Source organism: Eucalyptus grandis, chromosome 8, assembly GCF_016545825.1.
Source record: "Eucalyptus grandis isolate ANBG69807.140 chromosome 8, ASM1654582v1, whole genome shotgun sequence".
NCBI classification, from domain to species: Eukaryota; Viridiplantae; Streptophyta; class Magnoliopsida; order Myrtales; family Myrtaceae; genus Eucalyptus; species Eucalyptus grandis.
The window spans coordinates 38,136,309-38,158,894 of NC_052619.1; the positions used below are offsets into that span (position 1 = coordinate 38,136,309).

General features: G+C 40.4%; 1 protein-coding gene across 3 annotated transcripts in view; it reads right to left on the reverse strand.

The window, feature by feature from the left end:
* LOC104417119 (UPF0481 protein At3g47200) overlaps positions 1–18,569 on the reverse strand; it is a 47,758-nt gene extending 29,189 nt beyond the window's left edge. The window contains exons 1-2 of one of the 3 annotated variants that reach the window (XM_039301053.1): positions 18,408–18,566; positions 14,933–16,374 (exon numbers count right to left, since the gene is read on the reverse strand). In XM_039301053.1, coding sequence (XP_039156987.1) covers positions 15,076–16,374; positions 18,408–18,431 — 1,323 coding nt within the window. In that variant the 5' untranslated portion in view covers positions 18,432–18,566 and the 3' untranslated portion in view covers positions 14,933–15,075. Of the gene's footprint in view, positions 1–14,932; positions 16,384–18,407 lie in introns of those variants that run through there. The other 2 variants (XM_039301051.1, XM_039301056.1) reach the window with 2 other exon arrangements.
* Between the last annotated feature and the right edge of the window lie 4,017 nt (positions 18,570–22,586).

The following is a 22,586-nucleotide window of genomic DNA, read 5'->3' on the forward strand; positions in this document are numbered from 1 at the left end:
TGTCAAATCATTATGCTTGGTTCACCACTCTCTGCCAACGATTGGATACTTATCTTGCTACCTTGAACGATCCAGATGTTTTGGCTAAACACGAAGAGGATTTGAGGGTAATAGTATATCTCAAGTCATTAGGGCCTGAGTATTCATCTCTTCATCAGCATATTACATCTCAGAGTTCTTCTCTTCCTACAATAGATGAAGTCTTCTCCCAGGCTCTTCGTTCTACAATTCCCGAGAAGAGTTCTTCCACGCAGGTAGTGGAGATTAGTGCTTATGCTTTCCCATGGTTCTAGTGGACGGAGATCAAGGTCGTGGTTATCGAGGCCATGGATGCGGTGTTGTTCGCAGTGGAAGTCGTGGAGGCCGTGAAGGGGGAGTTGGGACTCGTGATACCATTAATTCTAGAAATAGTCATGGTTCCCGCTATTGCCATCATTGTCAAAGAGCTGGACATACAAAAGCTTATTGCTATACACTTCACCCAAAGCTCAAACCCCGATTCAGTTACATTAACATGTGCTGAGTATGATACATTGGTTCGCTCCCAACAAGTGATAGGATCTTCAACTCCTACTGCAACTCTGGCACAAACATCTAAAGGTAGTTCATCGTGTTTGTTGTCTGCATCGTCTGATTCTTGGGTTATAGACTCTGGAGCTACCAATCACATGATTGGTAACTCAAATTTACTGTCTTCTTTTCACTATATATCTCCTTCATTATCGAATTCAGTTACATTAGCAAATGGTTCACAGTCTCAAGTTATTGGTATGGGAGTTGCTCATTTGAGTCCCTCTCTTTCTTTGTCATATGTCCTTCACCTATCAAAATCTCCTTATAATTTGATTTCTATTAGCTTGTTGACCAAAGAACTAAATTGTTCTGTGACATTTTTCTCTTCCCGTTGTTTTTTTTCAGGATCTGAGGACTGGATAGATGATTGGTGGGAGACATGAATCAAATGGCCAATACTACCTTGATAAGAAGGTGTTAGCTATCGTAGCTGTGAAACAAACATTACAGTGAAACAAATATCCACTGATGTATATCGGATGCATTGTCATGACCAAACCTATTTCCGACGTCTATTTCTTAAGTCTAAGTTTGTGAGTTCCTTTCAGTGTGAAGTTTGTCAGTTTGGTAAACATCATAGAGCTTCTTTTCCTTCCCATATTCAGAGTCGTGTGTTTAGTCCATTTGAGTTGGTTCACTTAGATGTATGGGGTCCATGTTGTGTGTCTGATGTCTTTGATGTCTCTGGATTCATATATTTTGTTGCATTCGTGGATGAATTTTCCTGAATGACTTGGTTATTCTTAATAAAAGATCATACAGAGATTTTTCATTGTTTTCAATTGTTCTATTTCGAAGTGTTGAATCAGTATAATATCTCTATCAAACATTTATAGTTAGATAATGCTAGAGAATACCTTGATACAACTTCTGGTTTCAGCCCTTTCTAGAATCTCATGGTATTATTCATCAGACGTCATGCTCATACACTCCACAACAAAATAGCATAGTTGAATGTAAAAATCACCATCTTCTTGATGTCGCCCGCTGCCTCATGTTTCATATGCATCTACCTAAACATTTTTAGGGCTATGCTGTTCTTACGGCATGTTATTTAATTAATAGGCTTCCAACTTTTGTTCTTCAAGGGAAGACACCATTCTCAATTTTACATCTAAATTGTCCTCTCTTTTCCTTACCTCTTCGGGTCTTTGGGTGTGTTTGTTTTGTACATAGTCTTACTCCAGGTCTTGATAAACTGGATGTCATGCCCCAATCTTCCAAGCGCGTGCCCATCCCTTGGTAGTTGATTAAATTGTGACGTCCTAGGACGCGTTGCTAATCCATTCATTTTAATGCATATGCGGAAATGGATAATTAAATCCCCATACAACAGGAAGATGTGATAAAAAAGTAAGGCCACAATTTTCGAAAACCACATCACACCTTTATACACATAAAACTAAGTCACATACAATATTAGCCGATATATACAAAGTCTACAAAAAGGGTAGAGGGCTATAGATCATCTAAGCATTCAAATCTTCAACTAAATACTCCGGGGACCATGGATTCGAAAGACTCGGTCTACCATTGAACCACTAGGAGGGTCAGTCTTGCCCTCACCAAAAGCGATCTCCAACACCAACTTAGGAATCTCAGACTCTAGAAGGGGGCCTTCCTTAGGTCCATTTTGCCCGTAACGATACCACGATCTGAATTGATAAGAGTACCTTATGGGATAAGCTTGCATCAACTCAGACAGTGGATCTTACGAGTTCGTAGACCCAAACTCATTGGCTCCTAAGGAGGGGAATTTGAGAGTGCTGTTCAATAACCTTCTTCGGTTGGCCAAAATGTTCGGGAGGTACAACCATCTAAGGACCTGTAAATGTTATCCTAGACCTAGGTGAGACAATATCTCAGCATGTTCACCCCCTAAACTTCGACTAGGAAGGAAATACGCCTAAAGGCTACTTATACACACAAGAGATAGGTGACTCCTCTTGCAAGTCAGTACGATTCATATAATCGACCAATCACTTCAATTCAATTCAAATTATCAAATCAAATCGAGTCATTGATCAATTGATCTAATCGATTCCATACCATCAATACCATTTCTTAGTCAACCCATTCAGTACTATCTATAAGATTCGATCATATCAAGATCTGCTCACCCTGAGCTGGAGATCGATAGTACAGCTTACCAAAAGCTGATAATTAATATAACTCACCAAAAGTTGCTAAAGTATACTGCTCGCCCTAAACTGATATATCGAGGCTTGCAGGTTGATATAGTATATTGATAATGCTCACCAAAGCTGTGCGATACTTAATCTCTATTATACTCGATAAAATAATCGTATGTTAGTACACGATTGACCTTAGCCAAAATACAATAATTTCTATTTTTTAACATCTCACTAAATATAATAGCATACATACATATTTTTGGTGCTGTAAACCGACGCTTGGTATTTTCTAATTAAATACCAAAATTACCCAATTTTGGAATAAATTCACAAAATTATAAATATCCTTCAAATAGCACAAATTAGCATCCAGATAAATAAACCAAACACACCATTGCAATCAACACGAAATTCCGGTCATCGACTATCCGGATATAAATTCCGAAAAATAATAAATAATTATATAATTATCAAAATTAATTAAATAAATATAATTAAATACCATAAATAGAAACTTAGGCCGGAAAAGCCTAATTAAATACTGAAACGGGCCCGGAAAATTTCCGAACCAATCTAGATAAATACTACAACTTATCTAGTCTCTAATTACACTACTCTAACATCTTAACATGCATAAACAAATAATTAAATTGCTAATCTGTTCTAACTAATTACTTAATCCAAGCTTAACCTAAACTAATCAACTCTTACGCATCATTAACTCTATAGGCGGAGATTAGTGAGTAAACTCATTGGTTTTGAAATCCGATAAGTTCACGGCGACGGCAAGGTCGAGATGATCGACAAACTCCAAAGTGACAACACCAAGCGAGGCCGGGAAAGGCTTGGAAACGGGCCTCAAAGCCCACGGGACTTGGTGGGTTTCGGATTCTGGATGGTAGGCCGAGGGACAGAAATGAGTAGTTGGTTTGGCAAGACAGGATCGGCGAACCTGCTACGGCCTAGGCGGGTGACTTCGACGGCTGAATGGTGGTGGCACGGCTCCGACGGTGGCCTTAGGAGGCTCGGGATGGCAGGGGACACGAGTAGGAGGCTCGAATGTAGGTGGGACGGCGAAGTGACGCACGACGAGTAGGTGGGCTCGCAGCTAGGCGCGACGGGTGAGAAACGGTGGTCCGGTGGCTTAGCGAATTGCTCGATGGTAATGGGGCTTGGGGCTCGGCTTCTCTACAACTTTCAGAGCTTCTAGGGGTTGGAAATGAAGAAAGCAAGTTGAAGGAAGGAGAAGAAAGGGACAGCCAAGCTTGAAGGGTCCTTCAAGTTACACTCCTATCCCTTTGTCCCCTTGACCATGGCCGGCTAGCCTCCTCAACCATTTACAGCTACCAAGGCTTCCTTGGCAAGCTTCCTAAGGGTCCAAAGGTTGAGGACCAAGGGGGGCTACGAATTTTGAAGCATCCCTCTCCAATTTGAACCAAATCTCCTTCAATTCCTTCTTGAATTGATCCAATTCAATCCCCATAAATTTACCATCGAGTCCTCGATCAAATTGACATTTTTCCGTGCCAATAGAACCAACTTGTATCCTAAAAACGTGATAAAAAAAGGTCCCTTGAATTTTACAATAAAAAACGGCCCTAAATTGAATTTTCACAAAAAATTTCGGTTTGCAAAAAAATCTTCAAAGGATGAGTCGACGTTCCTAAAATGACTCGTGACATGACAAAACTTTCAATTTCTGAAATCGGATTCAAATTTGCTGTTAATTTCAATCTGGCGCGATTTTAGCATAACCTAACCTCCCTAATAGCTTTTAAAAATTTTTAGTGCAATTGATCAGTGTTCGATTTAATTTGAGTCACAATATACATCTTTGACACATTGGTGACCCTTGGTGGTCGTGAAAATCTCGAGGTTTCAAATGCCAACATAGGGTACCAAAACGATAGAAAAATCAGTCTAGTACTGATCGACGATAATTTTGCAATCTGGTGGCATCACCCACACTTTGATTACCTATCTCAGTTGAAACGACCTATTGTTGATCTCTAATCGATTTTTAACTGTATTGTAATGATCTTTGTAGATGAGCACGGTCGAGTAGTCGATTCCCGGTTGAATTCTCAAGTCTATTACATTAAAATTCCTTAATGGCTTCCCCAGATAGTCTAGTTATCTCATGAGTGATCAGCTCAGCTCAGAGGATAGCACTATAGGCACATCAATAAAAGGTCCAATTTATTTAATTGAAAACATGATTGAAATTTTAGGATGTCACTGGATCCTCATACTGAAAAATGTGTCTTTGTGGGATACTCTTGAACTTATAAGGGATACAAATGTTATAGTCCTACTTGTTGTCGTATGTTTGTGTCTATAGATGTGACGTTCTTTGAAGATTAGTCATATTTTTCTTCTTAGAATGTTCCACAGACACCTGATGATAATGATGATTGTGTACTACCAATGCTTCCACTGCCTTCCATCTCTCCAGCTACCTCTAGAAAATTTCAGTTTGCTGACCGCACTTATCATTAATGAAGTACGGTTCCAACTATGACAGTATAGCCTTCATTAGCACCTGATTCATCTGTTCTCCCATCAGTTGCAGTGCCAGCCTTTGATCCTGATCCGCCCATGGCTTCTTGAAAAGGTACACGTTCTTGTGTTGGTTGTCCTATTGATCATTATTCTGGTCTTTTTGATTGTGTTAGTACGCGTCATCCTATTTCAATTTGTTTGTCCTATGATCATTTATCTCCTACCTTCTCTGTCTTTGTCTTGTTGTTGTCTTCTATTTCTATGCCTAGTAGTGTTGCTGAAGCTCTTGCTCATCCAAGTTGGCATCATGCCATGGAAGATGAAATGCGGGCACTAATTCATAAGAAAACTTTGTAGCTTACTTCATTACCTATTGATAAGCAACCTGTTAGTTTTTGTTGGGTTTTCACTATTAAAGTTCACCCGGATGGTACTCTTGATTGATTGAAGGCATGATTAGTTGGGAAAGGGTATACTCAAACTTATGATGTTGATTATAATGACACATTCTCTCCCGTGGCCAAAATTCCCTCTGTCCGTGTCTTCATTTTATTGGCTATGCAATTTGGCTGGATCCTTTATCAATTGGATGTCAAAAATGCCTTTTTACATGGTGATCTGGCTGAGGAGGTCTACATAGAGCAACCGCCTGGGTTTATTGCTCAGGGAGAGAATGTGGTATGTCGTTTACACAAAGCTTTGTATGGACTTAAATAACTTGCTCGTGCTTGATTTGGTAGATTTAGTGATGCCGTTATCAAATTTGGATTAAAGAGGTGTTAGGTAGATCATTCAGTTTTTAGCTCTGTGTCTTCGACTGGTTGTATCCTTCTAGTTGTATATGTGGATGATATCATCATTACTGGCAGTGATTCAAGTGGTATTAAAAAACTTAAGCAATTTCTACATAAAGAATTCAATACTAAAGATCTGGGACGACTTCGATACTTTCTTGGTATTGAAGTATCCTATTCACATGCTGGTATCAATTTATCGGGGATAAGTACACTAATGGTGCCATAAGTTGTGTACGGCGCTCACTTTGGTGCCAAAAGTTTCCGTCGGATCACTTAAGTGCCAAATCGGAGGAAAAACGATCACTTTGGTATCACCGGCGAGAAATTCCAGCCAAAATAATTACGTGGCATTTATATTAAAAAAAAATCGATGTGCCTTGAGATTGTCCACGGTGGATAGCATAAAACGACGCTGTTTTCCTTTCTTCGTAAGAAACGACGTCATTTCTTGCCATCCATCGTGGATTCACATAAGAAATGACGCCGCCTTGCTCCATAGCAAAAAACGATGTCGTTGCAGAGAGAGTAAAATAGGGTTCGTATATGGTTCTCCTCGACGCCGGTTGTACCTTGCTCACCCACCGTCGTTCACCCACCGCCGTTCGCTAGCCCGCCATCGCTCGGCCATCGCTGTAGTTGCGCCGTCGTTCACGATCGTTCAGGTTTGTCATGTTCTCTACGTGGATCAATTTTGCGAAAAATTTAGGGTTCCGATGGGCAAGTTAGGGCACGGAGGGCAAATTGAGGGCTCGACTCAAGGGGAAAGTAGTGGGAAAAGTGGTGGGGATGTCACTTTTATGGGGACAAAATAGAAAAATTGATTCTTCCATCGTTCGTTCGCTTTCTATTGTGGGGACCGAATAGAAAAACAGGGTGCGGAGGGGCTTGACTCGGATGGAAACAGTGGTGGGACCGAATTTGTTTGTTTAATTAATTAGACTGCTTTTGTGGGGGACCGAATGTGAATGTGATTAAATTGAAAAATGGGTGGTGGGAACCTCACTTTGTTTATTTAATTCGGTTTCTTTTGTTTCTGTAAATGCACCGAATTGGGGAGATTTTAGTCGCATTTGTTCCTTGACAACAAAACGACAAGAACCTGCATGTGAAGTTGCCGATTCTGTCATGTGTTTCCAACAAAACGACAATGACTCTTTTCCTTTTTTTTCATTGGGTGCAGCATCGACATGGACGCAAATCAGGTAGGTGTCATTGTTTGCTATGATGGAGAGTTTGTTATTGGCACTGAAGATTGAGAATATTGTGGTGGAAATGAAGGTACTATTTATGTCAATATTTGGAAGCCATCATATATTGATTTTATGAGGGATTTGGTATATTTTTTACGATGCAAAGTGCAAAAACTACATTACTGTGTTCCCGGGAAAGAATTGAAGGATGGGTTGAGATTTTTTAATGACGATAATGGTATTAAGGATATCATTTACCATTATCTTCACGGTGAAGAAGTCAAGGTATATGTTGAGTATTATAGTGAGGATGAGGATGAGGATGAGGATGGGGATGAGCAGACCACCACTGAAGGAGGAGAAGTGAGGGATCCTATTCAAGCGAGTAATCAGGTTGGGGATGAGTTTAGGTTAGATGGAGGGCAAAATGATAGGGAGATAAATCATATTGATAGAGATGAACAAAGAGGGAGATGTCCTGAAATCTTGGATGAAGATTTGGGTGAAGATGTGGGTGATGAAGACTTCATTGGATTAGAATGGGAAATTGCTTTATCTAGTGAATCGGAAGATGAATGTTTGGCTTTAGTAAATTTCCCAAGTGACGAAGATGATGATGAACTTGCACAGTCAAGACAAAAGCAAAGGGAATTTCTGAGAAAAAAACTTGCAGCTTCAGCAAAAAGGCCCGAGCCAGTAAATAGAGATGGAGATCCAGCTGAGGGTAATAGAAGTGAAGATGAAGAAAGCTGTGGCGATGAAGTTGCTGGTTCGGAAAATGAGCTTGACAATGATGATGAAGAACCTGCTCCTCGAAGAAAAAGTAAGTACCCTTGCTATGATCCGACTGTTGATAAACCTGTTTTGTCGGTGGGCATGAGATTTGATGATGCCAAACAGTTCAAGGAAGCTGTTGTGAAGAACTCAATTGGTGAACAGAGGAGCGTTAAATTCATTAGAAACACGAAGGAATTTGTGAGAGCTAAGTGCTCACAACCTAATTGTTCGTGGAAACTCTATGCTGCGCTTAGTAAGAATGGGTCATTCCAGATTAGGTCCTTTCAGGAGGAGCATACTTGTCCAATTATCTTTAACAATAAAAGGGTAACAAGTGTGTGGTTATCAAAGCATTTTTTCAATACTATCAAAGCAATGCCCGAGATCAAGAGTCATCAATTTCAACAGTTAGTGAAGGAGCAAGTGGGGATTAATGTGTCGATGAATCAATGTAAGAGAGCGAAGATGAGGGTGATGAAGATATTGATGGGTGGGTATAAGGAAGAATATGCACAGGTATGAGATTATGCTGGTGAATGTATGTTTCAAAACCCATCTAGTAGGGTATATGTAGAGGTTGTGGAGAGGCCACTCCTTGATCTTGGGCCTAGATTTGATAGATTTTATGTTTGTTTTGATGCATGCAAACGGGGCTTCTTGGCTGGTTGTAGAAGAGTTATAGGATTTGATGGATGCTTTTTAAAGGGTTTATGCAAGGGGGAGTTGTTGGCTGCTGTGGGGAGAGATGCCAATAATCAAATGTTCCCGATAGCTTGGGCGGTGGTAAAGATAGAGAACAAGGATATTTGGTCCTGGTTCCTAAAAAATTTAATGGCTGACCTTGAGATAACCGATGGGAGAGGATGGACATTCATGAGCAACCAACAGAAGGTAATTTCATGTCAATTAATTCACTCCATTTTAATATTAGTCACTTGCATATTTTTCTTGACTTGTATTTATTGGTTTGAATTTTTGTAGGGACTTATTTCTGCATTGGCTGAATTGATGCCACATGTTGAGCATAGAATGTGCGTGAGGCACATATATGCAAACTGGTCAAGGAACTTCAAAGGAAATAGGCTGCAGAAGCAGTTCTGGCAGATAGCAAAGAGTACGAATATGGCTGATTTCAGATTAGCCAAACAAGGATTGTTGCAGCTGACAAAGAAAGGTTTTGATGCACTCTTCCAGACAGAAGCTAAGCACTAGTGTTGGGCCTTCTTCAGCGAAGAGTTCAAATGCGATATCATTGATAACAACCTTAGTGAAGCTTTCAATGGTAGAATTTTAGAGGCCAGGTGCAAACCAATCATCAGCATGCTTGATGATATTCGAGTTATGGTTATGACTAGATTGCATAGGCAAAGAGATGAGGGTACAAAATGGAGTAGAGACTGTGGCCTTAGGATTGTGAAGAGATTTGATGAAAATATTGCTGCTAGTAGGTTCTATTATCCAGTTTGGAATGGAGATAATGGATATGAGATTATTCAAAATCAGGATAAGTATGCTGTCAACTTGGATAGAAGAAAGTGTTCATGCCGAGCCTGGCAACTGAATGGAATTCCTTGTGCCCATGCCATTTGTGCTATTCAGATGAAGCAAGAAAACCCAGATGATTACCTACATGATTGGTACAAAAAAAGCTCATACCTTGCTTCATACCAATTCATGATGCAGCCTATCAGAAGCAGCAAATTTTGGGAGCCAACAAATCATGAAAGCCCTCTACCTTTACCACTGAAGAAGCAAATAGGAAGGCAAAAAAAGAGACGAAAAATGCAGCAGGAAGAGGCATCAAGTCAAAGGATGAGTAGGACTGGATCAAAGATGAAATGCTCCTATTGCCGTAAGGAAGGGCACAATAAGAAAGGTTGTGAGCTGAAAAAGCAGCATCAACAGCAAGATGTAATGGCTGATTTAGTGCCAGGGACAGAACTTACTGAAGAGTTTCTTATTGGGCCTATTGAAGGGAGGACAGAAGGCCCTGCTGTAATGCCTACTGAAGGGCAAACAGAAAGCCATGTTGTAAGGTAAGTATCCTCTTTGTCTTAGTAACTTTACAGTTCTTATTCGATAGTGCTATTGGTCATAATCCTAATATAGTACATTGTTGTAAGGCCTACTAAAGGGCCAGAAAAAAGGCCCATTGTAGGCTCAAGTGCGAGGATAGGGATTGGAATGGGCAGACAGCAACAACAACAACTGAGTCCATTGTTGAGCAAACAAGAAAAAAATATCCTGTAAGTTGTACATCGCTGTGTTTGGTCTTTTATGGGCTAAAATTTACATTTGTCATGTGTTTCTCAGGTGAGAAAACGAGCAACTGCACAAGTTGCAGAGGTTACTACAAGGATTATTGCTGCTGAAAATGATGCACCACAGCGAACAAGATGGGCTATTGGAAAAAGATTAAGGCAATATAGTTATGGGATTTACACAGATGAACGTACTGGAATGACTATTTTGAATGTAAAATTTATAGGCCTCATGCATTTAATTTGTTGTATTTCAATTCATTTGGTTGACAATATCACTATGTTCTTGTAGCCGGGAGAACTTGAGGTACTTCTCTCTCAAGGTGGGCCAACTCAAGAATCAAGGGCGCAGCCAAAGAAGAGTCCTCCAAAGAAGAATAAGACATCGGGTACAGCTGCGAAACAATCATCCAAAAAGAACCCAGCACCAGTTCCATCTCAACCAACGATTGGGAGCAGTAGTGATGATATGGACCAACACATGACACGTGGTAGAACAAAAATAGCCGCAGTCAAAAACAAGAAAAAGGAAAATGAGGTGACAGAAAGCCCAGTTAAAGAACCTGCACATCCAGTTCGAAAAAGTGCTCGGATTATGAATCAATTCAAAGCTCCAAGAGGAAAAAAGAGATCAAGGTGTTGTCAATATTGACTGATGGGAGGGTGCTGGACATGGTCTCTTTTTATGTGATGCTGGACATGGTTTTTTTTTTCATGTGATGCTGGACATGGTCTTTTTCATGTTTTCTTTTTTTAGGAGTGTGCTGGAATGATGGTAGTTGTTGCCTGCAATGCCATTGTTTTTTTGTAAGAGAGTGTTGAACTTTCGATGATTAGAGAGGGAAGTTAGACATGCTTTTCTTTTCTTTTGTAAACAATCAATTAATGTTAATAGCAAGTACTGGAATGACTATTCATTTTCCCTTGTGTTGGTTTCAGCTAGAATGCTAGCAAGTCAATTATGCTGCTGTATATTTTATTTTTGCTGTTACTGCAATGTTGTTGTTGCTGTACTGTTGCTGTCAGCATTGTTGGTTAAAGTTGTGGATTATAATGAATTTGTGGGGTTCTGATTATATGTGTTGCTACAAGAACACTTTGGGTGCTGGTACATCTTGTTGCACCTGGGCTGGTGTAAAAAGATGCACCAGCAACTCAACTGGTGCAAGAACAAGGTGCATTTGGAATGTGACGTTTGACACTAACATGTTATTTTTTAAAAAACTTGTGCAACATAAGTGATCACTTTGTAATCGCGACTGGCACTTAAATTATCACTTTTATAAAAACTTGGCACTCAAGTGATCACTATTTACAACTTATGGCACTGAAATGGTCAATCGTGAATTTGCCACCATCCTTTAATTTCGGCCATAGTTTGCAGTTGCAGCAAACTAGCAAACCAGCAAACTAGCGAACTATTGCGAAATAAAAATGCAGCAAACCATCATCAAATAAAAAAAATGCAGCAAATCATTACCAAAAGCTTTCAATGCAGCAAACCATTATCAAATAAAAAATACAGCAAACCATTGCCAAAAGCTTTCAATGCAGCAAATCATTACCAAACAGAAAAATACAGCAAATCATTACTAAAAGCTTTCAATGCAGTAAAGCATTACCAAATAAAAATGCAGCAAACCATTACCAAACAAAAATGCAGCAAACCATTACTAAAAGCTTTAAATGCAGCAAACTATTACCAAATAAAAAATGCAGCAAACCATTATATTTGAAGCAAAAACTAACCAAAACAAACATTGACAATACACAACTAAACAACAAAACTTTTAAATACTCACAACTAATGCATTCCAAGTCCAACCTTGCATTTCTACCAATAGATTACAACAACAAAACATTCTGCTCCATACAAAAATTGCAGCAAACCAAAAAACACATTTTAGTTATAAATAATCCAATACAAGTGCATATTCCACGTCTTCGACTATGGTAAACATACAAACTTCTTCTCATTACTCACTTTACATTTGAATAAATTACCCAAGAGAATAAGAACACAATCAACACTTGATAAAAGTTTCTTTCGATTTTCAGCCTTGAAACCTCCCTCTTCAAATGGTCCACTAGAGATGTTAAACCCTTCATTTGATCTTGCATTGAGTCGACATCCTCCAACTCGTCCATTAACATAGGTGGAGATTGATTTCGGCCTTCAAGTAACTCCAATATCACCTCTGTCGCTCAATCAGAGAATTTTCTATCAATCCATTTGAAATATTGGCACTTCGAGCCTTCTCTATATCTGCCGCACCCATGGAATCTTCTCCCGGGATTCAACTGAGTCCAAGATGTTCTTCTCGGACTCGGTAACCCACAATAACAGTAATACTCACCATCTAATTCGCTTTTCTTATAGGAATGTGAGCCACTGCTGAAGCTTTTGTCCTCCATTTGCAAGAGCGAGCTGATAACTTTGGGAGAAAATCGAAGTATGTACTCAAAATGATCGAATTGGGGATTTAGGGTTTTCAACTTCCGGTTCTAATCGAAATTGAGGATTTAGGGTTTCTTATTTGGGGAAAAACGGTAAATGGTATCGTTTTGTTCTTTGTATGCTGATTGTATTCTCCGGCGATTCACGTCGGCGTCAAAATTAATAAAAACTGCCACGTCGGATTTCTGGCCAACCAAATCGGCGATGGCACCAAAGTGATTGTTTTTCAAATTTTTTGGCACTTAAGTGATCCGACGGAAACTTTTGGCACCAAAGTGAGCGCCGTACACAACTTATGGCACTATTAGTGTACTTATCCCCAATTTATCGCAATGAAAGTATGTATTGGACATCCTTGGCGAGGTTGGATTTCTTGGAGTAAAGCCAGTCGATACCCCTATGGATTCCAATATGAAACTTGATGCAAAATATGGAGAATTACTACATGATCCAACAAAGTATCGGAGATTAGTTGGTAAGTTAAACTATCTTACTATTACAAGACCTAATATATCCTTCACGGTTAGTGTAGTAAGTTAGTTCACAAGTTCTCCTCGTACCACTCATTGGGATGCTATACTTTGGATCGTCAAATATTTGAAGGGAGCGCCAGGTAAAAGACTACAGTTCAAGAATTATAACCATCTAAACACTGCAAGCTTTTCTGATGCGGACTAAGCTGGATGTCCTGTGGATAGGAGATCTACTTCAAGTTATTGTGTGTTTCTTGGGGGTAATTTAGTTGCATGGAAAAGCAAGAAACAACATGTAGTTTCCCGATCAAGCGTTGAAGCTGAATATCGTTCTATGGCACATGTGACAAGTGAATTACTATGGTTGATAATGTTATTATCAGAGATTGGAATGTCACAGTCAAATCCATCATTGTTGAATTGTGATAATTAATCCGCTATTCATATTGCATCTAATCTAGTCTTCCACAAGTGAACTAAGCACATTAAGATTGATTGTCATTTTGTACGAGAAAAAGTTCATAAAGGTGACATTATTCTTCAACACACAAAGTTGGAGGATCAACTCGCAAACATTTTTATGAAATCTCTACTAGGGAATAGAGTGAGCGTCTTATGTAACAAGTTGGGATTATTTGATATCTATATCCCAACTTGAGGGGGAGTGTTGAGAAATATTATGAGTAATAAGGGTAAAATAGTAACTTAGTTATGAGTAGGGTTAAACACACACATAATATATATATGTATTTGTAATCCTTTTTTATTTTGATTATCAGAAAACAATTATCCTTTACAATACATATTTCATGTACATGTTTGCTTTTAAGACTTATTGGACCAGCTAACCCGTGGCTTCTAACCTATGATGGATGTACTATCTGCTGATCACATGATGTTGTGTTATTAGGGGCATTGTGCTTGGTTTGGTAGGAAAGGAGATGTGTTGTGAAATTTGGAAAATGTTGTTACAAGGATGAATGCTTGGTGGATGACTATTTATTGAGTCTGTGTTTAGAGACTTAAAACTAATTCTAGTTTTGTTTTGTTATTAAATGCATGAAATTAAATGTGCAGAGGAAGGAGGCAAACAAACTTACCTGCTTGCAAATTGCATATTTTGTTGGCTGACATGAATGAATGTGTTTTAGACCATCCTAATAGGAATTATACCTGCGTTTCTGTTATTAAATGTTGGTTGATTTCTATGAGAATTTAATGTTGTTCCGATAAGGCTTCCCATGGAACAATTGCTTCTCTACTTGGGCTGTTTTAGACAAATTTATCAGCAAAATAAGGCTGACGTTGTGAAGCTCATTGGTTTGCTGTTTTCTTACAGAGTAGCATGGCCTTTCTATTAATGCAAGCATAGCTGATCAGGAGACAGTCCAAAGGCTGATTTTGTTTTTGGGAGTATCCATCCTAATTCAGAGGTTGCTGATAATATCATTTGGAGAACTTCTCCTACTATCGATGTGGATTCCATCAAATCGTTCAGAGATACGAAGCTGCTGCGTGTTCTTCTGAGTTGTCATCCAAGTTGAATTGTAACTCTTTTTTTAGGTCAAGCATGATCAGAGAACCAGTTGGATATTTTTGTGGGAAGAAGAGACTTCGTAGGGTGATCCTACCATACCTATTTAATCGTCTAACTTGGCTCTACCTCTTTTTTCATTTCTTTTTGAACCATATTATAACTTGGTTCCTAATGTCCTGTTGGTTTTCTGTTGTAACCATCTAGTTCCAAATGAAGAGATTTGTGGACCTCATTTAAAGCACAAACACTTTTCACTATCTTTAAGAACATGTGGTTCGTCCTCATTGGAGAACCAAGATAGTACTACTGGCTATAGAACACAAGTAGATGGTTCAGGGGAAATATATGAACCAGCATTGATCACATTTAACTTTACCTCATGTAAGAAAGAACAGTAAATACTGTTTGTGTTGCTGTGAGTAGGAGCAACACGATGACTGTGACAACAGACAAGAAAGCCCAAGGACTATGGAAATATTCCCTCCTCAGTTTTGCCATCCAGACATTCCTCCTCTTGTCACAATGTGCTTTCACATTTTGGAAGATCTCGGAGTAATAGGAACCAAATATAAGGACCTCGTCACACATCTTGTTGAACATCTGTGCAACCGCCTTGTCATCACCCAAGTAGTTCTTAATAATCCCTGTGCAGCGAAGTATCTCGACGTCCTTTGAAGAGTTTATGAGGAAATCCATGAGGTTGACGTAATGCGTAAAGTAATAGATGTCTCTCCTTTGATGAAGCTGCTCGTATGCGATCAAGTTTCGAAATTCTGATTCGGTGTCGTCCTCTACATCCAAGACCGGTATCTCGAGTGTTCCATTCTCGAATTTGATGTCGCCCAGGTGGCGCCCTTTCGCAGCCCTAAACCTAATTCCTGACTCCCTTAGCTCAATCGCCGAGGGCATGACTAGTGTGCAGTGTGGCAGGGGCTTTTCAGGCAAGCCATGAGTGCGCCACCCGTAGTACAGATGCAAAAGATGCTCCCAGTTGCCCCTCGTCCAATTTCGGTCGGGGCCTCCTTCTTCACATGTAAGGTACTCGATGGCGACTACGTTGAATTCGTGATGCTCGTCCGGACCTTTAGTCAGGTCATATAGCTTGCTCAAGACGAAAAGAGGAAGTTGGTTCTCGAGCAACAGTAAATCGCGACGGAGGTAGTATTGAAGCCAATCTGACTCCCTAAGTGGATCGTCTAAATAGCGGCAGCTGTAGTATCGAAGCCTATCTGAATCGTCTTCGTCTCTCGATTTCTCCAAAATGCACTTACGAAGCAACTCAATGATGAAACAGCCATCAATGAGCATCATTGCAAGAAACTTTTCTTGGGAAAGGTCGATGGTTTCCGCATAGCAATTACGCGCCTGCTGTTCCAGTTCCCTGAGAGTCATCACATACCTGTCGACGCTTCCCTCCTGTCTCCTATTCAGCAATTGCTGCAAGTATCGCAGTTTTTGCTCCTCCATGAATTTGAACTTGCCATTTCCATAGTGATAAGGACCGATGGCTAGAATTACTGGTTCGTAGGCTTTCTCGTTGACTTCGCGCAGTTGATGATGAACCCTAAATATACTATGCTCTGGTGAAGTGGCAGGCATATCGCGAAGCATATCCTCAATGTGGATTGAGACATGATCTTGCACCATGGAACGGTCATAGATCCCAGCATGCTGTATTGGCTAGGACATAATTAATGTGATAATAAGCACGGAGTAAAGTAAGATGATGGTTTTTCATGTTCTTAAAATGGTTCTTCATGTGCTTCCCTTTCATTAAGGGCTACTTACGAAAACTGTCCTTGTATATACTCTTGCCAGTTTTTGATTTTGGTCATCATACTATTTTTTGGGAAATATATGATCCTTAAAGTAATCTCCAAATGCCCCCGGAGGGGGGGGCTCTCTAGAATAGTTTTGAGAACATGAGTCCCCAAATTTCATCTCTCCAGCAATCTTTTAGACACTAATCTGAATTTCAAATTTATTTTGTGTGTCCTTATCGTCAGCTACTTGCCATCCATGTTGAAGGCATAAGAACCGCATTGAATAATTTTAAACTACATAAGAAGAATTATTGGAACGAAATTGAACCAAGATAAAATACAGAGATATCATTAAACGCGTGGGAATTGAGAATATGAGGTTAGAGAAGGCCAGACAAGCTTCCAGTAAATGCTTCTTCTTCTTCTTCTTTTTTCTTTTTCTTTCTTTTTTTTTTTTTTTTTGGAATTTCTACCTAAGAATATAAGGAATTTTTGGACCTAGGGAGGCAGCCACCACTGGCCCGGTGGCCCCCTAGGTTCGGTGCTGATTAAATGGCAGGCATAAGTCTAGAAATTATGTGTACCTCTCTCTAGAAGGATGAAAGTATTTGGTAACTGAATCAAGAGAAGACAAAGTTGATGCATGAGCGACTTTGTTAGATTACGAAGTGTCAATTAACGTAATTTCAGTGCCCCGAAGAAGATCTAACGTGTATAATTTAATTTAGTGATTCCCAAAATCATGTTAATTAATGGACCATAATTTGGAATTACAAAGAAATGGTCTCATCCTTCAATTTTTTCTTTGGGCAAAATTATCAAAAAAGTCCTAAATATATTGCAATTGTGCCAACTTATTTTTTTTGTCATTTAAGTCCTAAATCTTTTTCAATTGTACTAATTCAGTCCATCCGGCTAAATTTGGCCAACGGGTGCTAACATGGATGCTGGCCGACATTGGTGGACAATTTTTTAATAATTTTTTATGTTTTGAATTTTTTAATTAATTTTTTTTTAATCTTTTCTTCTTCTTTTTTTTTTTTCATTTTTTTCTCTATTTTTTTTCTTCCTCCTCCCTCCCCTTCCGTTCTCCTCCTTTCGGCAACTGGCAATAGGGGAGGGCAAGATGTTGAACTCAAGCGGCCGACCAATGGCAAGCTCTCCCGTCGTCGCTAGGCGAGGGTGAGCTTGCCTAGGCATCTACTAGGGTGAGCCTTGCCAGTGGATCGACAAGCTCTACCTCACCAGTGGTTAGGCGAGCTCGCTCTTGCCTAGATCTAGCGAGGGTGAGCCTCGCCGTCGTTGGGCGGGCTATAGAGAGAGAGAGAGATAGGGGATGGGGAGTCCAAAGAAGAACCAAAATAAGGGCTTCTTTGCTGCCATGAACTCGAGGCTGTCCATGTTCGGCAATGTCGTCCACAGATTTGTCAATGAGTACTCTTCGCTCTTTCTTAGTCTTCTAAGTGTCATGCCCAATGACGGTGAGGCTCACCCTCATTGGATTTGGGCGAGAGCGAGCACACCCAACCACCGGCAAGTCGAGCCTCCGCTAGATCTAGTGAAGACGAGCGTTGCAATTGCTAAGCGATCTCGCCTTTGCCAAGATCTAACAAGTTCAAGCTCGTCGATGGCTAGGCAAGCTCGCCTTTGCCTAGCGACGGCAAGGCGAGCTCACCGTTGGCTAGCCACTTGAGTCTAGTTGTCGGCCCTCCGCACGGCCGGTTGCAAGGAGGAAAAGGAGGAGGAGGAGGAGAAGGAGGAGGAGGAGAGAGAGAGAGAGAGAGAGAGAGAGAGTAAAAGAAAAAAATAATTAAAAATTAAAAAAAATAAAAAATTATTAAAAACTTGTCTACCGATAATTTTCCCTTTTTTTTTCCCTCAGTGTAAATAATCACAACAGTCAAGGATTAGAAAAGGGAAGGGAAATTCGTAAAGACTTACTTGATTACGTTGGTGGTTGCTCATTCTTCTGGCCAAGCTAGACCAGCTCCTATCACGTAGTATCCAGTCCTCTTCTTGTGGGATTGTTTTTCAGGGAAGTAGAGATAAAATGAGACTCCGCATGCACCATCTATTTATACAAAAATCAAACACCTTTTATTTTGGTCCATCAATCTGGTTGTAGATAAATTGTATGAAGATGCGAAAGTCTTAGAAAGACTAAGAAAGAAACGCCAAAAATTGACTTTAGGAGAGAGATGCATGAAGTCATCCACAAGTTGCATTGTACCATGTAGAAACTGATCATTTCACAAAACGTCATGGAACACGTGGAAAGAATCCTACGTTCTGCAGGAAAAGTACCAAAATAGTCTAAACTTTTTGCATTGGTACCAATTCAATCATAAACTTCTTAATTGGACCATTTTAGTCCTAAACCTTTTTACATTTGTACCAATTAAGTTCATCTGGCTAATTTAAGCCGAAAATTGCTGACGTGGCCTGCCGGTGGTCTTATGTGGCACTACGTGGACAAATTTTATAATTTTTTTATATTTTTTCAAAATTTTTAAATTATTTTTTTCTTTTCTCCTTACACCTCGCCGACCGGCCAACCATTGCTGGCCACGGGCTGGTCAAGGCGAGGGACCCCATGCCCTCGTTGGCCACTAGGGAGGGCCGCCACGCCCTCGCCGACCACGGGCATGGGCGTTGGCCCCGACCCAGATCCAGGCGAGGGCCTTTGCACCCTCGTCAGCCACAGGCGAGGGCGCAACAGCCCTTGCTCGTGGCGGGCAAGGGTGCGGCAACCCTCACCCAGATCTAGGTGAGGGTGTGGTCCTTTGCGATTTCAAGCCTCATAGCTATCGGCGAAGGAAGCGATGGTGGTTAGGGCTCGTGTCGGCATTCTCACAAACATGTCTCGTGCAAGACGAGACCACTTGTGGAAGGAAGCGTGCGTGCATGCGTGCGGGCAGGAGAGAGAGAGAGAGAGAGAGAGAGAGAGAGAGAGAGAGAGAGAGAGAGAGAGAGAGAGTACTGTTGAGCTTGATTGAGAGAAAAAGGGAGAGATGCTTCGCAGCTGGAGGAGACAAGATGCCCCGCTACCACGCCCTCGCTCGCCACGAGCGAGGGCTGCCGCGCCTTTGCTTGTGGCTGACAAGGGCGCAGAGGCCCTTGCCAACCAACGGGCGAGGGTTTCGGCCCTCGCTTGTGGCCGGCGAGGGCGCGGCGGCCCTCATCAATGGCCGGTGAGGGCATGGGGCCCCTCACCCCGACTAGCCTATGGCCGACGATGGTTGGCCAGCCGGCGACCTCCCCAGCCAAGGGTAAGGAGAAAAGAAATAAATAAATAAAAAAAGAGAAGAAAATAAAAAAAAAAAAAAAAAATTTTAAAAATCTGAAAAATAATATAAAAAAATTATAAAATTTGTCCACGTGGCACCTCATAAGACCGCCGGTGGCCACGCCAGCATTTTCTGACTTAAATTAGCTGGATGGACTGAATTGATATTGATGTGAAAAGGTTTAGGACTAAATTGGTCCAATTAAAAAGTTTAGGACTAAATTGGTACCAATACAAAAGATTTATGACTATTTTGGTACTTTTCCTTACGTTCTACGTATTGGCTAGAAACCACAATTGCCTTCATGACGAAGAGTACTTCAACAATTGTGATAGTCGCAAATATAAGGATGCTGGCCCAATTCTTTGGATTGGTGCAGTTGAACAACTCGTTCAGAGATTATAGTTAGGAGCTGAAAGTTACATATTTAGATTTCACCAATTGTATGTAAACTTTTTACGTATTCCAATAAACTGTAAGAAATATATTAACCAGCATTGATCACATTTATTTTTGTTTTCTCTAAGAAAGAATACTAAATAATGTTTGAGTTGCTATGAGAAGGAACAATATGATGGCTGCAACAACGGACAAGAAAGCCCAAGGACTATGGAAATGTTCCCTCCTCAGTTTCGCCATCCAAACGTTCCTCCTCATGTTACGATACACATTCACATTTTTGAAGATCTCGGAGTAATAGAAATTGGATAGTGACATAGGCACCCATCTTGTTGAACATCTATGCAACCACCTCGTCATCGCCCAAGTAGTTCTTGATAATTCCTATGTGGCGGAATACCTCGACATCCTTTGAAGAGTTTACGAGGCAATCCATGAAGGTCATGTAGTTGGTAAAGTAGATGATGTCTCCGCCTTGATGATGCTGCTCATACGTGATTAGGTCTCAAAATTGTGACTTGGTGTGGTCCTGTATACTCAAGACTGGTATCTCAAGTTTCCAGTTCTTCAATCTGATGTCTTTCATGTGCCGCCCTCGCACTGCCTTTAACTTGACTTCGGACTCCCTGAGCTCCGTCGCTGAGGACATGAACACGAGTTTCTGTTTCATCGGCGGGGCTCTGCCATTTTAGTCGGGCACCTTAGGCAAGCCAGAAGTCAAACATGTGTGCATTAGATGGAGAAAATGTTTGCTCTCGTGAAGAGTCGGATATCGGCTTGCTCGAGTCTCCTAGGTCGAAATAACTGGTGGCTTTATCGATGAGCTCGAGATACTCATCCGGACCTTTAGTCAGGTCATGTAGCTTGTTCAAGATGAAAAGCGGGAGTTGGTTCGAGAGAAGCAGTAAATTACGCTGGAGTCAGTATCGAATCCAATCTGCCTTCATTAGCGGGTCGTCTTTGTCTCTCAATTCCTCCGTAATGAACTTATGGAACAACTCGACAATGAAACAACCATCAATGAGCATCATCGCTTGGAACTGTTTTGGGGAGCAATAGATGGTTTCTGCTTAGCAATCACACGCCCATTGTTTCAGTTCCCTTAGAGTCGGCATATGCCTGTCGAGACTCTCATTTCTTTTCCAAAGCAACTGCTGCATGTACCGCTTCTTTTGGTCCTCCGTGAATTTGAACTTGTCATTTCCATAGTGATAAGGGCCGACAACTAGAATCTCCGGTTCATAGGCTTTGTGGTTTACTTTGTGCAGTTGATTACGAACCCTAAATATGCTATGCTCTGGCAGGATTGGAGGCACACCGCAAAGCATATCTTTGATGTAGATTAAGACATCATCTTGCGTCTCGGATTGCTCATTGTGTCTAACATTATGTATAAATAGGTTACGACATGATTAATGTGATAATAAGCATGTTGTAAAGCAAGATGATAGTTTGTCGTGTTTTTAAAATGGTTTTTCATGTGCTTCCCTTTCATTAAGCCTTATGATTGTTAGTATAAGCTGATGCTGTGTATGTAAATTAGAGCATCAAAAGCGTTGCTGGCAAGAGATTTCATGATGATCACATATTCAGCAGTAGACCATTATCTTCAGTGAATTTGCAAACACAGTAAACCAAAAATGGAGCAGCACTAATCAATAGCTATTAGCTATGCGATAATTCATTTTGTAATACACTAAAGCAGCATTTAGAGTTGAATATGTACATACATACAACACACTAGAGCAATAGAGAAATTTTTTACTATTCTGCTAGTGAATAATGTAAGAGCTACCGTCTCTATCTGCCTTATTGATCCCAGTGATCGGTTTTCCTCCCCACCGTCTTCGATATGCTATTGGCATATCATCGTAAGAATTATCTTTCATTCATCAACATCGACCTTGGTAATTAACAATTCTGAGGATGCGTATCGCAATAAACTGAAAGTTCGTGGAAACTGATGAACATGCAAAGGGCAAAGAAAGACTTATAAGGAGACATCGACAATTGACATTTTGACAGCGATGTATGAGTTCCTTCATAATTTGCATTGCTCTATTATTTGGATTGGCGCAGTTCATTGGAGTGCCGAGAGATATATAAGTTAGGACTTGTAAGTCACAGGTTTAAATTCCACCAACTACACGCAAACTGCTCTAATTATTACAATAAATTGATAGTTCATGGAATTTGATGAAGAGGCACAAGGCTAAAAAAGACTTGCAAGGAAACAACAAAAATTGACTCTGATAGTTCGTGGAATTTGATGAAGAGACAAAGGGCTAAGAAAAACTTACAAGGAAACAAAAAAAGTTGACTATAAGAACGATGTATGAAGTCTTCCACGAGTTGCATTGTACTAAGTGAAAACCGACCATTTGGAAAGAGTCCTGCTTTGAAGATACCAGCTAAATATCATAATTCTGTTCAC